This window comes from Mobula birostris, chromosome 1 (assembly GCF_030028105.1).
Source record: "Mobula birostris isolate sMobBir1 chromosome 1, sMobBir1.hap1, whole genome shotgun sequence".
In the NCBI taxonomy this organism is placed as follows: Eukaryota; Metazoa; Chordata; class Chondrichthyes; order Myliobatiformes; family Myliobatidae; genus Mobula; species Mobula birostris.
In genome coordinates this window covers 208,833,375-208,851,649 of record NC_092370.1, presented here as the reverse complement: position 1 = coordinate 208,851,649, position 18,275 = coordinate 208,833,375, and the positions used below count along the sequence as shown (strand labels likewise).

The window sequence follows — 18,275 nt, the reverse complement described above, 5'->3', positions numbered from 1 at the left end:
CTTCCTACACCCCGGAGGGAAAAGCTAGGCTCTCCTTATAACTTTCTTGTCTTAGTATCATCCTCCTGAATGTCTTCTGTACCCTTTCCATTTTAATTATGTCCTCCCTTTAGCTGAATTTTGAGTAACATCAAACATAGCACAGCTCAGGGCAGGACAGGTCCTTTGTGCCAACCTAATTAAACCTATAATTTTTAACTAATCTAATCCCTCTTCCCCTGCATTGACCATATCTCTCCATTGTTTGCATATTCATGTACCTATCTAGGATCTCTTAAACTATGCTGCCTGCATTTGCCATCACCCCTGGCAATGCATTCCAGGTACTCACTATTCATTGTGTCTTTTAAAAACAAAACTTGCTTCACTCATCTCCCTTATAATTTCTCCCTCTTGCCTTCTGTAGTACTAAACATTTCAATCCTGGTATTCATTCCTATCGAATCTCCCCTCAGCCCCTGCCACTCTAGAGAAAGCAGCCCTAGTTTGTCCAACTTCTCTCATAGCAAATATCCTCCAAGCAAAACAACAAATTTTACGAAAAATATCACTTATATTAAACCTGATACTTATTCTTATTCCGATTCAGCATACTGGTAAACCACCTTTGTATCTTCTCCAAAGCATCCACATCCTTAATGAGGCAACAGAAATTGAACGCAATATTCCAAATGTAGCCTAACTAGTGTTTAATAAAGTGTAATTTAACTTGCTGTCTCTTGAATGAGTGCCTAGACTAGTGAAGGCAAGCATGTCATACGCCTTCTTTACCACTCCATAAACCTGTTTTTTTTTTTAGCGTCAGCCATTCTTGTCTGGCGCGTGGTTTCAGGATTGATCTCCTTTCGGATTAACCAGGTCACGATATGAACGTTTCTGACTTGACCCTTTTTTTTTTCCACAAGACTGAGTGGCTAGCTTGACGCTCAACCCGGCACGGATGGAAAGCGTGCTCGGGGGGTGACCCGACTTGGATTCGAACTTTGGAGCCTTCACTCCGGAGTCCGGCACTGATGCCATTGCTCCACCAGCCGGCCAACCTGGGTGGATACTTTTAAGGAGCCATGTACCTGGAACTAGAGGTTATCAGTGCCATCAAGGATATTGAAATTGTGTTCTCCCCCTTTTGGTGGATCTCCTAAAATGTAGCACCTCACTCTTGCCCAGATTATACTGCATTTGCCACTTCTTTGCCCATTATCTGCAAATGATTTATTTTCCACTGTATCCTTGGGCAATCATCTATGTGATCCACAACACCATCAATCTTTATGTCACTGCAAATCTATCTATACCTCTCATTATTTGGTATACCGCTATCAAATCTGCCCTCATCCTCTTACGTTCTTGGGAATAAAGCCCTAACTTATTCAAATTTTCCCTATAACTCAAGTCCTCAAATCCCGGCAACTTCCTTTTGAATTTTCTTTGCACTCCTTCAGCCGTATTTCTTTCCTGTAGGTCGGTGACCAGAACTGCCTCACCAAAGTCTTACAGACGTCAACGTATATCCTAACTCCTATTCTCAGTATTTTGATTTGTGAATTCCATTGTGCCAAAAGCGCTCTTTACAGCCCTGTAGACTTTATGATGTTACTTTCAAGGAATTGTGGATATATATTCCAAGATCCCTCTATTCTACCATACTCTTCAGTGCCTTACCACTTGCTCTGTATGTCCTACCCTGGTGTATCCTCCCAAAGTGCAACACCTCACACCTCTCAGCATTAAATTCTATCTGCCATTTTTCAGCATATTTTTCCAACTGGTCCAGATCCCAGTAGAAGATTTAATAGCTTTCCTTGCTGTCCACTACACTCCCAATCTTGGTGCATTTTGCAAATTTGCTGATCCAGTTTACTACATTATCATCTAGATCATTGACCAATCCCTGTGGCACACCACTAGTCACAGGCCTCCAGTCAGAGAGGCAACCATCTGCTACCACTCTCTGGCTTTTCCCACAAAGCCAATGTCTAATCCAATTTACTACTTCATCCTGAATGCCAAGTGACTGAACCTTATTGACCAAGCCCCTCTTGCGGGAACTTGTCAAAGACTTTGCAAAAGTTCATGTAGACAACATTTTCTGCCTTGCCTTTATCAACTTTCATAGTAACTTTTTTGAAAAATTCTATAAAATTGGTTAAACTCAACCTTCCATGTATAAAACCATGTTAACTATCCGTATTCAATCCTGTCGGTCCAAATACTTATATATCCAGTCCCTTAGATTACCTTCAGATTACTTACCATAACTGATGTTAGGTTTATCAGCCTATAATTCCCCAATTTATTCTTAGAGCCTTTCTTAAATAACAGAACAACATTCCTCCAATCCTCTGATACTTCACCTGTTGCTAAGGTAATTTTAAATATCTCTGCTGAGGCCCCTGCGATGTCTGCAAAGAGCCTCCAACAAGGTCCAAGGGAACACTTTAGCAGGCCCTGGGGATCTATCCATCCTAATTTGCATGAGACAGTAAACACCTCTTTCTCTATAATCTGTATATGGTCCATGACCTCCCTGCTGTTTTTCCTCACTCTTATAAACTGTGTTCATCTCCAGGGTACAAATGCAAAAGATCTATTTAGATCTCCCCCATCTCCTTTAGTTTCATGCATAGCTGACCACTCTGATCTTCAAGAGGACTAATTTTGCCCCGGCTATCCTCTTATTCTTAATATATCTGCAGAAGCCCTTGGGATTCTCCTTCACCTTGTTTGCTAGAGCAACCTCATGCCTTCTTTTGGCCCTTTTGATTTCCTTATTAATTGTTCTTTTGCATTTCTTATGGAATGGAAATCCATTCAATTTCCAGGATTGAATGGCTTGTCATATGAAGGATGTTTGATGGCTCTGGGCTTGTATTTAGTAGAATTTAGAAGAATGAGGGCTGACCTAATTGAAACCTATCGAATGGTGAAAGGCCTTGGTAGAGTGAATGTTGAGAGGATGCTTCCTATGATGGGAGAGTCTAAAACCAGAGGACACAGCCTCAGAATAGAGGGGCGTGCTTTTAGAACGAAGACGAGGAGGAATTTCTTTAGCCAGAGAGTGGTGAAACTATGGAAGTCTTTGCCACAGGCAGCTGTGGAGGCCAAGACTTTATGTATATTTGGGCAGAGGTTGATAGATTCTTGATTGGTCAGAGCATGAAGGGACACAGGAAGAAAGTAGGAGATTGGAGCTGAAAGGAAAATTGAATTAGCCATGATGAAATGGCGGAGCAGACTTGATGGGCCAGATGGCCTAATTCTGCTTCTATATCTTATGGTCTTAAATACCTAATTTGTTCCTTCCTGCCTATATCTGCTATGCAACTCCTTCTTCTTAACTAGGGTCTCAATCAAAAGCCAGGGTTCCTTAAACCTGGTATCTTTACCTTTTATTCTGACAGGAACATAAAAAAGCTGTACTCATCTTTGAAGTCCTCCTGCTTAACAAGCACACCTTTGCTAGAAAACAACCTATCCCATCCACACTTGCCAGATCCTTTCTGATACCATCAAAATTGACCTTTCTCCAGTTAGAATTTCAACCCAATGATCAGACCTTTCCTTCTCCACTTTTTTCTTCTAACTGGTTGGAATGGATTCGTCCAACTTCTTGTGGGCATGACATACCTACGCAATTGTCAGTAGGTCCCAGTGTTTGTCGCTGTACTGGATCAGTTCGAGGGTGTGGCAGGACTCTGACGAAGGGTCTCGGCCCGAAACGTCAAATGTACCTCTTCCTAGAGATGCTGCCTGGCCTGCTGCGTTCACCAGCAACTTTTATGTGTGTAGTTTTGTTTCTTTTTGGATTTGTAGTGGTTTATTTCAACTGAACTGCTGTCTGAAATTGCCAAGTAAGCCATTAGGGCTCATCTGCATTGCTGTGTCCAGGAAATCCAGATATTCCCTGGACTCTTCCACTGAGTCCATGGGATCGCTGATCCATGACTATTCAAAATGGATAAGTATACAGTTGGCAGTGAGAACTTTGACCTTGCATTGGCGGAGGGAAAACACAAAGGCCCTGTGTAAGCCCTCAAAGGAGTAGGCACCTGAGCAACTACTCACCCACCCCTTCAGCCATCTCATTCCAGACTGTGGGAGAATCTGAGATTCTCACATTAGGCTCATTAGCCTCTTCAGAACCAATGAATTACTTTCAATCACAAGATACTCCCTAAGCAGAAGGCTAAAATTTAATATTAGATTTTTTAAACTTGAATTGCATATGAAAGAATACTGCTGGTTTATTTTTTTGAACTGAGTCCTGTATCCACGTTACGTTTTTCTAATAAAGTGTGACTTTTAGGGAGCAGGAAATAGAGAGAATTAGGCAAAAAACAGTTTGTATCAATTATATAGTAACACACATAAAATGCTGGAGGAACTCAGCAGGTCAGGCAGCATCAATGGGAATGAACAAACAAAGTTCTGAAGGCTGTAGATCCCTAAAAGTCACTCCTTATTAGGAAAAAGTAATGTAGGTGCAGGACTCAGTTTTTTAAAAAAAGGAAATCGGCACTGTTCTATTCACCAGGACTGAAGAAGGGTCTTGGCCTGAAACACTGTGTGTGTTGCTTTGGATTTCCAGCATCTGCAGAATCTCGTGTTGTAGAAATTATGACCTTCACGGTCCCTAAGCATCAGCCAAATGTTCTATCAGTTTGTAAATCAGGTGCATATTTAATGTTTGTGTAATTGCATTTTCAGGTGTAAAATCACATTTGAGCTCCCTGACAGCAACCACCTGCAGTGAATCAGTTCATGAAAGAAAGAGCTCAACTGACTCAAGAGAAATGCAAAACGATGACAACATTTCGAGAAGTGATTCATTTGAGATGCAACAGACACCATCCTCTGAGCCTGCACAATTGCCGAGTCTGAGTACCAAAAATGATGGTGAGAGACAAGCATGGGACGAGCCAGCAGAAAGAAGATATTCATTCACTAGTGAGCCCAGAAGCAGAAGCAGTTCTCTTAATAGTAGTATTAGTGTTTTTAGCCACGTAACCACTCCAGAACACCAGGTAGGAACACTTACCTCACCTGTTACATTAACAAAAGTCCCAGAGTCCTTGGAGAGGTTCAGTGCAATGAACATGGAAGAATTCAATCAACAACTGGTTGTTGTTTCCGTAAAAAAGAAGAAGAAACGAAAGCAAGGTATTCTTTTTGTAACCTTTTTTTATGCATTTGCTGTCAGCTCAGATTCCCTTTGTGGTTTCCACAACCTTTGTTCTTTAGTCATTAACTTCCTTTCCCTGGAAAATGTCCAAGACTAAATTAGACTGTTAGCTTTTGGAATTATGTTAGACCTTAAAATGAGCTTTGCATCCATGTAATCAGAAAAGCCATCTATGTTAAATTCTCTATCTCATGTTTGCCTCCCAGCTTTTCTGCCACTTTTGTGACTGTGTCCTCTAAGCTTGTTCAGAACTCTTCTTGCTTCAACAATATCCAAGCTTGTTGCTCATTTACCCTGTGTTCATGGGCTCACATTGAACTCTGATCATGTAGCACAGGGGTCTCCAACCTTTTTTGCACCGCGGACCGGTTTAATATTGACAATATTCTTGCGGACCGGCCGACTGGAGGTGGGGAGTGGTGTTAATCACGACCGGAATATAGGTGATAAGTCAACTATAAGTCACTTATAAGCGGCTAATACACCAATTTCGTTTCTAAAAGTGTTTATCTAACGAATTTAACGTTAAACACACAGCACATATTTTCCTCGCATGAATATAGTGATAAGTCAATTATAACAGTGGTCCCAAACCTCCGGGCCACGAAGAATACAGCGGTGGCCAGAACACACCCAGCACATCTTTAAGAAAAAAGCCGAAATAAACAAGCTAATTAATTAGGTGCCGCCCGGCATGTAAATGTCGGCCCAGATCAGAGCGACGCAGTCAGCAATCGCCTCTGATCTGAACCGACATTTCATGCCGGGTGGCACCTAATTAATTAGCTTGTTTATTTCGGCTTTTTTCTTGAAGATGTGCTGGGTGCGTTATGGCTACTGCTGTACCGCTGCATTCTTCGCAGCCCAGAGGTTGGGACCATTGAATTATAAATCACTTATAAGTCAATAGCATCATAACATTTTAAGTAATGTTTGGATATTAAATACACCACATATTTTCCTCGTATGAACATATAAAATCATTGCAACACACCAATATTGCTGAATCAGTGGGAGCCCTGGGCTTGTTTTCCTGCAACAAGATGGTCCCATCGAGGGTTGGTGGGAGACAGCGATACTCGAAGGGGGTTCCTTATGTTCAGTCTATTCCGCAATTTAGTTTTCATTGCATTCATTGTAGAGAACTCCCCTTCACAGCGATATGATGTTGGAAATGGAAGCAACGTTTTCAGTGCTTTCGTGGCTTTCTCAGGATATTCAGCCTTGACTTTGATCCAGAATGCCAGCAGAGATGTTATGTCAAACATACTTTTCAGCCCACCATCATTTGCAAGCTCGAGGATTTGTTCTTTTTTCCTGCGCTGACATGGATAATTCACCGGGGACATTCACAAATGGGTCACGGACCCATTCCTTTGTGCATCTTGGGTCACTGATGACCTCGCGCACGTTAAAGTTCAACAGTGGGCGTGACGGAATGAGGAAAGGTGCAGCTGACTCATATTGTTTCATATCGCCAAATCATATCATTTCCTCGCGGCCCGGCAGCACATGCTTTGTGGCCCGGTGGTTGGGGACCACTGATGAAGCACCTTGAATGTAAAATGTACATTCCTGTTTCTCAAATCCTTTGATGTCCTGGCTTGCACCCGTACCTAACCAGCTGTAACTCAGGCCTCCAGGATACCTGCACTCTTCCCATGGTTGTCCCTTGTCAATCATTTCACCATTAGCCAAACCTTCAACTCTAAAATTTCCTCTCTATACCTTACCTCCCTATACCTTGCCTCCCCTTCTTTCTTCAAGAGTCTTCTTAAAATCTAAGCTTTTTTGTTGCGAATTTGTCACCACCTTGTATGGCAATGTCAAATTTTGTTTGATAATGCACCTTCAAAATACCCTGTGACATATCACTGAATTATTCACACAAAGATAGAATTATTGTCTAGCAGTTTAACTAGTTTTGGGGAAGCGTGAAGTTACAGCATTGAGTTTTCTGTAGCACTGCAGTGATGGCAGCCTTGATACACTAGGCAAAGAATATCCTGTGCTGTGGGAAACTCAACAGTACTGATTCAACTGAAAATTTTAATAACAACTAAAGTAGCAAAACTATTAATGTTTGCCCATGCCATAGTGGAGCTGATTCATCACAGCTTCAGTGACTGTTTAATCCTTATCTCTACGTGCTGTCTTTGTGGAGTTTGCATTTTCTCCCTGTGATCATGTGTTCCAGTACACCTCCACAACCCAAAGATGTATTGATTGGTAGGTTAATTGATCACTGTGAATTGCCGCCAAAGTGCATTAATAATGAAATCTTGGGTAAGTTCCCAGAAATATTGGGGAAACACTTAGAGGATAAATTTGGCAGGGTATGAGATTGCCCTGAGGTCATATTGGCCAGCTGTGTCAAAGAAATATACATGTCTGTACAAAAGACTTTTGATACAAGATGGGAAAGATTTAGAGGGGTAGGGCACAATCGGAACTAGCTTTGATAGGCATCTTGGGCCACATGGTCCAAAGGGCCTTTTTCCATGCTGTATTATTCTGTAGCTCTGTATGGGGAAAAATACAAATTTGTTGACATTAAGTATGATGATAAGTTATCCTTAGATCTAGTTTTCTGATTTGCAGAAACAATGATTATATTTTTTTCTTTACATGCAGCAAGTTTGACATCGGATGGCAGCCTGGTAAAACATGAAATTGACTATTCCAATAGCTCTCAAACTTCAGAGCCAGCACCATTGAGTGACTTTGCCATTGATAGTTCTATAGCCACAACTTGTGATTTGTCAGATCAACTGAGCTTGTTGAGCAGCAGTCTGGATCACTTGATGACAGATTCCCCTGAACAGGAGAGCCAGATTAGTACGGACTCAAATAATGTTTTGCAGAATGTGGACAGTCACAATCTTTTCAGCTCAACTCAGCTTCCTGAATTGATACCAACATCACAAGAAGATCCTCTCCCTTTAGACTGTTTGACAGAATCTTTGAGAGAAACAAATGAAAATCTGTATTCTTCAGATCATCCAAGTTTTGCAGAATGTTCAATTCCTGTATCTTCTGTGGAGTTAGAAAACTTAGACAGTTACTGTGATCAAAATGATGAGCCCACTGACAAGGCTTCATTGTTGAATTGTTCTGAGCCAGTAATGAGTCTGCAAGCAGATTTGGGTGGAACAATGATTGATGAAACCCACAACAGTGAACCCTTGGAACTAAAATCTCAAGATCCAGAAAATACAGCGTTGACTGGCACTCTTCATTTGCAAGAATCTTTAAGTGAAAGCTCAGAAACATATTTGGATGAGCGACATGCGTTACTAATGAGAATTCTGTCTCCAGATAAAGATCCGAACAAACAAGAAACTAAAGAACTTTCCCAGCTTTATGTTTTATATAAAGAGCCACAATTGTTAGACCCGGTTGAAAATACACAAGTATTGGAGGCTGTAGGTTCTACTGACAGTGGCAGCTCTGAAAGACAGAATCCCCAAGAACCGTGTTCATCATCCAGTGATGAGGATGATATTTATGGTCATGGAGTTCCTCATTCATTATCCGAAACCAGTGTGGCTGAACTCTTTCACAGTCATGATGCTGGCGAATCATTAGGTGCAGTATCCCAAGATTCTGCAGATGAAATGGAACTTTTAAAATCTGATCAGGTGACGTATATAAAGTAATTTTAAGTTAACAGCTATTGAGTCTAATTTTAAAATTTTTAATGTACATTTTTGGTTTTTCTAAGCATCTATCTTCTATCATTTTGATAACAGTAACGTGTATAACAGTTATTTTGTCTATCATGTAAATATGATAATTGTAAAATTTGACATTTATTAACATTTTGACACTTGGTAAAATAGTTTTTAGGAAAGGGGTCTTGTAATACAAACATTCGTTGACATGTTTATTTTAACCTTTTTGTTGACAGTTTGCTGAGAGCTGGATGGGGTACCCAGGCCCTGGCTATAGTATCTCTAGCTTAGTAGTCTCTGAAAAGCATGTCTGGTGTTTGGATTGTAAGGGTGGTCTATACTGTAGCCCCTTTATTGGTACTGGTCTGCGGTGGCAAAAGTTTGAAGATGGTGTCCAGCAGGTGGCAGTATCGCCTTCAGGTTAGTGAAGTTTTGCATTTTCATTACTAAACTCTTAAGTTCTGAATTTCTAGAATAGATTTTTCAATAAATTCAAAGCTATTTGCACAGATTTTTCCGTGCAATTTTATATTTGTGTTAGAATATACTGGTGTGCTTACAGAATGTGGAGAGTTTAATTATGCAATGATTTTTGTGCATACTGTTTTTTTTTGTTTCACTTGCAAGGCCAGTTTTAATTTGATGAATTGAAATGTATTCCTGCTTTGATTTTCCAGTCTTTGAACTATTTGAACTTTCCTATGTTTGAACTTTCCTATGTGCAGGTGTGTTACTATGGAAAATTGAACAAAAATCTTGCAAAGCATTTGCCTGTGGTAAAGTGACAATGAAGGGAAAGAGACATTGGTATGAGGCCTTACCTTGTGCTGCTTATGTTGCTTTAAGTGACGACAGTGCATGGATCATTCAAACCAATGGAGAGCTATATTTGCAAACAGGTAGTTCAGAAATAATATTTTAAACCATAGCGTGAAAATAAGCAAAAAAGTGTGTATAATTATTTTTTTCTGACAAATAATATAATTGCACAATTGATGAATTGCGTATTGTGTATATTGTCAAATGTTTGGCACATTTTTAGAGAAAAGCAGACTTGCATTTGTATATTTCATCATAATTCCATAGTCTGACACAGTACTTTTGAGGTATTGTTGCTACAGCAAAATAGGAAAGTTGAAAAGTTAATGCTGGTAAAATAAATGGAAACTTGTCAGGTGTTGTTGTATAAGCAGACAGAAGAGGTTATTTGGAGAGTTCTTTCAATGGTTAAATGTGCTGTATCATACTTTAGAAAGCCAGCATATGTAATATTTAGAATATGTAGTTACTTTTACAATGAGAACTGAAATGATTTCAAATTACTATAAAACTGCATCCATACATAATTTGAAACTCATTGGCTGCTTCAAACGTTCTTGCAAGCACTATTTCATTGAAATTTTAAAAGCTTCTTTTGCAGTCTGTGTTCTTTAAGGAACATGACCTTTTAATGTAACAGTAATCCTAGAATATTTAAAGTACTGTAAATCAGAAGTTTGAATTTTCAGAAGCTCTAAATTTAGAGATTTAGATTTTGGAATAAAATGGTTTTAACATAGCAGCTGTCTGAGGTTTCAGAATCAGAATCAGGTTTATTATCACCAGCATATGCCATGAAATTTATTAACTTAGCAGCAGCAGTACAATCCAATAAATGATAATATTGGAAAAAAAAGTAAATCAATTACAGCAAGTATATATGTATATTTAAGTTAAATAGTGCAAAAAAAAATTTTAGAAAGTGAGGTAGAGTTCATGGGTTCAAGGTCCATTTAGAAATCTGATGGCAGAGGGGAAGAAACTGTTCCTGAATCACTGTGTGCCTTTAGGCTTCTGTACCTGCTCCTTGATAGTAACAATGAGAAAAGGGCAAGTCCTGGTTGATGGAGTCCTTAATAATGGACACTGCTCCTTGACGATGCCTTGGATACTACAGAGGCTAGAATCCAAGATGGAGCTGACTAATTTTACAACTTTCTGTAGCTTCTTATGATCCTTACAGAAGACTCCTCCCCATACCAGACAGTGATGCAGCCCATCAGGATGCTCTCCACAGAGTGATACAGCATGTCTTTCTTAAATCTGGTATAGTCCAGTTTGCAGTGGTAAAGAAATAATGTTAATTCACATTTTGAGAAAGCAGTTGTATTAATGAATTATGTCATCAATTGAATAATTCAAATTTGTTGCAACTTTTGGTAGTTTGCTGGGTAGTTTTAGCAGCAGTGTTTGTCTCCTGGAGTGAAGTTCAGGTTAACCATGTTGGCAGAAGTCAAAGAAAGGTCACTTTATAAGAGCATCAAATGTCTCCTGGTCACTTTCTTCTGCCCTGCAACCTCACTGCGATATCCCTCCAGCGTACCCGATTGTCCTCACAAGCTGATTGCTCCTGCCATTGTCATTGTAGCCAATAAATGTATTGTTTTCTTAAAAAAAAAAGTTCTGACCATCATTTTTAAAAATTTTGCCTCCATTCCCCCAACCTCTCCCTCAACATCACAAAAACAAAGGAGCTTGTTGTGGATTACAGGAGGAATGGAGATGGGCCAACCGCTATTGACATCAATGGATCTGGGTTGAGAGGGTAAACAGCTTCAGGTTCCTTGGCATCTATATCACCGAGGACCTCACGTAGTCTGTACACACCAGCTGTGTGGTGAAAAAGGCACAACAGCGCCTCTTTCACCTCAGACAGTTGAGGAGGTTTGGTATGGGCCCCCAGATCCTAAAAACTTTCTACAGGGGCACAATTAAGAGCATCCTGACTGGCTGATTCACTGCCTGGTATGGGAATTGTACCTTCCTTAATCGCAGGACTCTACAGATAGTGATGTGGACAGCCCAGCGCATCTGTAGATGTGAACTTCCCATGATTCAGGACATTTACAAGGACAGGTGTGTAAAAAGGGCCCGTAGGATCATTGGGGACCCAAGCCATCCCAACCACAATCTATTCCAGCTGCTACCATCTGGAAAGCAGTACCACAGCGTAAAAGCCAGGACCAACAGGCTCCGGGACAGCTTCTTCCACCAGCCCATCAGACTGATGAACTCATGCTAACTTGAGTGTACTCTGTATTACATTGACTGTTCTATTTATTCTAAGTTATTATAAAGTACTATGATTGCACATTGCACATTTAGATGGAGATGTAACATAAAGATTTTTGCTCCTCATGTATGTGAAGGATGTAAGAAATAAAGTCAATTCAATTCACACTGTAAATAGGGGTATTTCCAATCAGCATACAATTACAAGTTTTGATTTACTAGGTATCTCCCAGTTCCTCTTCAACCCCACAATCTGATGCTACATTTTCTTAAGTTTCATGCTAAAGATTTCAAACCCATTCTGCTCCATGTTTTCGGTAGTTTGCAATGTTTTCTCTGGGTTTAATTGGCTGCTAAGCTAAGCAGCCAAACCTTCCTCTTTATAAATATAAGGTTAAAGCAGTGTGTGTGATCTTGTTACTATTTAAAACTCTATGAAGGGAACATGTTGATCATACCATCAGCTTGCCCTTTACTAGGATGAAATTTGGTGCTACTTTTAAAGCTGTTATTCATGTTAAAGCAGTATTTTATGTGCCAAGTAGAAAACAAGACATCTCCGCAAAAGTTCAGGGTAACTTCCAAGGCTCAAACAGCATCAGCTGCTTCATCAATGACCTCCTTCAATTGTAAGGTCAGAAATGGAAATGTTTGTTCAATAATCTTACCCATTCATGACCCCTGAGGTAATGAAACAGGCTAGATCCAAATGCAGCAAGAAATGGAGAATAACTAAACTTGAGCTGTTGAGTACCAGGTGCTGATAATGACGATATCCAGCAAGAAAAAAATTAAGGAACAACCCCCTGACATTCAGTGGCATTGCCTTTACCCAGTTCTTCAGTGTCAGTATCTTGCAGGTTACTATTGACTGGAAACTGAACTGGAGTAACCACATACACAATGTAGCTACAAGAGCAGGTGAAAGGCTAGAAATCCTGCAGTAAGTAACTTGCCTCCTAACTCCCAAAAGCCTATCCACCTTGTTCAAGGCTCAAGTCAGGAGTGTGATAGGATACTTTCCACTTGTCTGGATGAGTGCAGCCTCAGCACTCCAGAAGTTCGACATTATACAGGATATGCAAGCCTGCTTGATGGCACCCTGTCCACCACCATTCACACACTTCTGCACTGGGTCACGGTAGCAACAGCTTATATCAACTGCTTGCATAGCAGCCTGACAATGGAAACTCCAATGCACAAGAACACTAGAGGTTACAAAGAGTGGTGGACTTGGCCATTTCCATCATGGATGCAACTCTGCCCACTACTGTGGACATCAGCAGGAGGTGACTGAGCAGGAGGTACTGAAGCTCACATTTCCAGTTCAACAACAGCTTCTTCCTCATTGCCATCAGGTTTTTGAACAGACATGAAAAATGCCAACAGTTCCTCAAACTATATATTTTTCTCGCATGCACTCGCTCTCTCGCTCCCTCCCTCCTTACACTAATGTAGTTACATTTGTTGTGTAAGTATTGTATAACTTATATTGAGCTATTTTATGTTAACTCATGTCATATTTGTAATGTACTGTACTGCTGCTTCAAAAAGATAATTTTCATGGCATTTATATCCTGTCTATGCCTATAACAATAAATTTATACTGTAACATTTTAAGAAAAGCTGCAAAGATCTAGAATACGGATACAGTATAGAGTACAGAACATGGAATATAATGATACATCAGCATGTCTTTACTGGTCACAAGAATGTTATGAAGTATTGGACACCCATGCAGAAGGATGCTGAGAAAATAGATGGTAGATTGCAGGATTGCATGTAAGTTATTATGAATGCATCTTGTGTACCCCTTCAGCGTGTTTTTATTTACTCTGCCTTGCTCCTTCAGTTTCAGATACCTTACCAATTATCCCTTTCTACACAAAGGCTTCCAAATATTAAGACACTCTTTACAAATGACAGTCTGGGAGAATTTTTTACTGTACCTACTGTTGTAACACCCTTCCAGGGTGGAGCCCTGATTTTCTCAATTTTCTCATGGCCTGTGAAATCATAAGTCTAGAGTGACTTCAGTGCCAGATATGGTTATTGTGTGCAAGAAATCAGACATTTTTTTTCCCTCTGCACAAGTCATAGAAAATAATGGAAAAGTTATTGTTAAACCACACAACACCTTGTTCTTTCATATTTTTTCCCATGCAACATAAGCCAGTATCTTACACTGCTCTTGCTTTTAATATCTTGAAGATTACTGATTTTCTTAAAGTGTGGGTTGGATGCCATTGTGTGTGTGTGTGTGTGTGTGTGTGCGCGTAGTAGTTTTAAAAAAAAATCTTGGTGTGGGTACAGTGAATTGAGCAAAACTTCTGACATCATACCTACCTTCTCTTTGAATCTAACAACCTCCCTTTTCTCCCTATCCTGGATTTTAATGACTGAAACCACTGTCATCCTCTTTGACTTAGTTTTACTGCTTTTGCTATTGATTTGTTTTGGTACTAAATCCATATTTCTTTAGTGTATTTTAAATAGTATGAGGCCATGTGTGCAATTTTTCTCAACATTGAGGGAGGCATATTATTTACAATACTTATTATATGACATAGTTTTGTGTTTGTCAACATAATTACCATACTTCAGGAAAAAAAATTACCTGTGACATGCTTTAGTGACATTTAGTGTTTTGAAAGTGTACATGATTCTTGCTTCTCTCTCTTGCCTCTCTACCTTTTATCTTGCTATTTTTACTTTGTTTATTTAACTGTTTTGAGCTTGGCTTTTTTTATTTACATATATTTAGCAAAAATTGAAGTTTAAATGTAATCAATTGCATTGAAGCTTATACAATTTCCTATCGTGGTATGTCTAATGTTGTATTCAGTTTAGCTGTTCTTTGTGGTTCTTTATCTTAAGGCCTTAGTGCGGATCGTCCATGTGCCAGAGCAGTGAAGGTGGATTGCCTTTGTCCTTTAGTGCAAATTATTTCCAAGAATAATGTGGTGTGGGCTCTGACAGAGCAGCGGACAACTCTCTTCAGAAAAGGCATCAGTAGTTTTTGTCCAGAAGGAGAGCAGTGGGTGTCTGATATTGTAAGGTAGGAAGAATTGTCTTTTGTTGCAATGTGCCTCTTTAGATGCTGCTTGAAAATTGTTTACATCCATTCTAGATTACTTTCATGATTTGGCTAATGTACCAGTATATTCTCCCATTAATAATAAATAAAGAACATTGAAGGCTAAGCAATCTGTTGTTGAAGACACTTTTGGGGAAAAAAAACTAGCAAAAGTTAGGTAACAGCGCCATGTTTGCTCGTCTTAAAAGTATTTATCTTGAATCTGGCTCTCTATGACTTTATTCCTCAAATTTTTTTGGTACATTTTGTTTATTGTCATTTAAATAAATATTTCACCTTTGCATTCCACTCACATAGTTAATCTTTTTGTGAACAGGGATATCTTTTAACAGCAGTCCAATGAGATCAAAACCCCTATATGCTTTCTGTTAACACTGACAATTATGACAACGCTGGCCTACATGAGTCATTGACTTGAAAAATAATTCACAGTAAAAATATAAATCATGACAAGAGGTTTATTTTATTTAACACTTCAGAATAACAAACTTTCATAGAAAATAATAATAACAGCTCCTGGAGTTGGAGTTCGGAAGTCAGTTCCGGCACTGAATGTAAGAAGTTTGTACGTTCTCCTTGTGAGCACATGGGTTTCTTCTGGGTGCTCTGGTTTCCTGCCACAGTCCAAAGAAGCACTGGTTAGTAGGTTAATTGGTCACTGTAAATTATTCTGTGATTAGGCTAGAGTTAAATAGGTGTGGTTGCTGGATGGTGCATCTCTTTGGGCCAGAAAAGCCTGTTCTCTGAATCAGAATCAGTTTGGTTTAGTTTTACTGGTATACATCATGAAATTTGTTGTTTTGCAACCTCATTGCTTTGAAATACGTAATAATAAAAGCTATAAGTTACAGCATAAATATAAATACTATAAATTATAATATATAATGTTATCATGACTAATGTTGCGAGTGTATTTCCCCTTTAAGAAGGTAAGTGAGGATGCTGCGGCATGTCTGAAAAGCAGAAAGTTGGACTTTCAATCCCAACTATCCTGCTGGCAAATATACAGTCTCTGGAATATAAAACTGAAGACCTCGAAGGAAGTTTGCTGTATCAGAGGAACACTAGGGACCGCTGAGTACTCTGCTTTAAGGAAACATGGCTCACACTGGCAATTTTGGATGCAGCACTGCAGCGTGATAGCTTCACCATTCTCTGCAAAGGCAGTATAGCTCAATCTTTTAAAAACAGAGAAAGTGGAGTATGCTTTTTGATTAACTCTTCATGGTGCATAAACATGGTGGTTCTGTCTTATGTCTGCTCTCCTAACCCTAGCAGTCGAATTCCATCCATTTTATCTGCTGAGGGAGTTTGCCGCCATCTTTCTGGTAGTGGTGTACATTCCACCTCAGGCCATGGTCAGCAGGCACTGGAGGAGCTAAGCAATGTAATCAGCAGGCATGAAAATTCACACCCTGATACCTTCTCTATCATTGCGGGAGATTTCAACCAGGCCAGTTTGAAGAAGTCTCTGAACGACTACCACCAACATATCACCTGTGGAACCAGAAGAGCCAATATGCTTGACCACTGCTGTACCACCATCAAAAGCGATTATTGTGCCATCCTGCACTCACACTTTCAAAAGTCTGATCACCTGGCTGTACTTCTACTGCCAGCGTATAGGCAGAGATTTAAAGACCACAGCATCAGTGGTGAAGACCAAGAAGGTATGGTCAAAGGAGGCAGAAAAGCGCCAACAGGACTGTTTTGACTTGGTAGACTGGACAACATTCAGGGATTCATCTTTGAGTCTGAATGAATATGTTCCAGTTGTCTTCAACTTCATCAATACCTATGTGGATAAGTGTGTATCTTCAAGAACATACCAGACATACGGAAACCAAAAGTCATGAATGAACCTGGAGATTCATTCTACTGAGGGCTAGATCTGTGGCATTCAAGACCGCTGGTCCAGAACTGTTTAAGAAAAAAAAAAATCCAGATACGACCTACAAAAGGCAATTTTGAGGGCGAGAAAATAATTCCAATTAAGGTTAGAGATGGATAGATGCACGTCAGCTCTGGCAGGGTTTACAGACCATCGCTTCCTACAAGGCGAAACCTAACGTCATGAGTGGCTGTGATGTTTCACTACCAGATGAGCTCAATGCCTTTTATGCATGCTTTGAAAGGGAGAATAAAGCTACATCTGCGCAAATCCTGCAGCATCTGGTGATCCTGTGATCTCTGTCTCGGAGGCCAACATCAGAACATCTTTCAAGAGGGTGGACCCTTGCAAGATGTCAGGCCTGATGGTGTACTTGGTATGACTCTGAAAATTCTGTGCTATCCAACATGTGAGAATGTTCAAGGACATCTTCAGTCTCTCATTGCTGAGGTTGGAGGTTCCCATGTGCTTCAAAAGGGCGACAATCATACCAGTGCCCAAGAAGAGCAGGGTGAGCTGCCTCAATGACTATTGCGAGGTGGCTCTCACACATAATGTGATGAAATGCTTTGAGAGGTTGGTCAAGGCTAGAATAACTCCCAGCATTCTAACTGGTTGTATTAGCATCTGATACGGAGGGTTGACTGCATAGAATCGGAAAAAACTGCAGAAGGTTGTAAACTCAGCTAGCTCCACCGTGGACACCAGCCTCCATGGTACTGACGACTCCTCCAAAAGGCAATGCCTCAAAAATATATATTTTACTTAATTGACTTCAATTTGTAATGTATTGTGATGAACTGCGGCTATAAAATAACAAATTTCGTAATTTATGCCAGAGATATTAAACCTCTGATTTGTGATAAGGTGAGGTTGGAGTTTTAGTGGTGATGCGTTATTTATGAAGCCTTTGGCTGAGAGATAAATGAGGGGAAGTAGTGAAAAAGAGAACAAAGCATTATGAAATGCAGATCAACACAAGTTCAAAAAAAATAAAACCAAGAGGATAAATTTGGAAGTGCCCAATGTCTTAGGTTGGTATCGATGGAGAGATAAAAACTAAGTTAATCCAAGTGGATAACCTTGCAATAGAGCTGACCAGAAAAGATGCGTTCCTGAATTTGTTAAGTTCAGTCTTCTGACCCTTTAGTTTTCCCTGTCAGAACGTAATGTGCTATTTTTTCCAAGCTGCCTTGGAGCAGTTCAGGAGGCATCAGAGATGCAGACAGACGTCAGAGAGTGATGGAGAATTAAAGTGTTGAACAACTAGAACCACATGATTGCTCCTGTGGGCTGAACAAAGTTGCTCTGCGGGGGTCGTCGAATTTACGTTTTGTTTCACCGGTGTAGAGGAGAGCATATCATGAGCACTGAAGGCAG

General features: G+C 40.0%; 1 protein-coding gene across 6 annotated transcripts in view; it reads left to right on the top strand.

Moving 5' to 3' along the window:
• The window catches only part of tecpr2 (tectonin beta-propeller repeat containing 2), a 111,371-nt gene that overhangs the window by 43,790 nt on the left and 49,306 nt on the right, over positions 1 to 18,275 (top strand). For 5 of the 6 annotated variants that reach the window (XM_072270273.1, XM_072270265.1, XM_072270255.1 and 2 more), the window contains 5 exons: positions 4,708 to 5,160; positions 7,817 to 8,823; positions 9,093 to 9,276; positions 9,582 to 9,755; positions 14,785 to 14,965. In XM_072270273.1, the coding sequence (XP_072126374.1) occupies positions 4,708 to 5,160; positions 7,817 to 8,823; positions 9,093 to 9,276; positions 9,582 to 9,755; positions 14,785 to 14,965 (1,999 nt within the window). The remainder of the gene's footprint in view (positions 1 to 4,707; positions 5,161 to 7,816; positions 8,824 to 9,092; positions 9,277 to 9,581; positions 9,756 to 14,784; positions 14,966 to 18,275) is intronic. The other variant, XM_072270282.1, reaches the window with a different exon arrangement.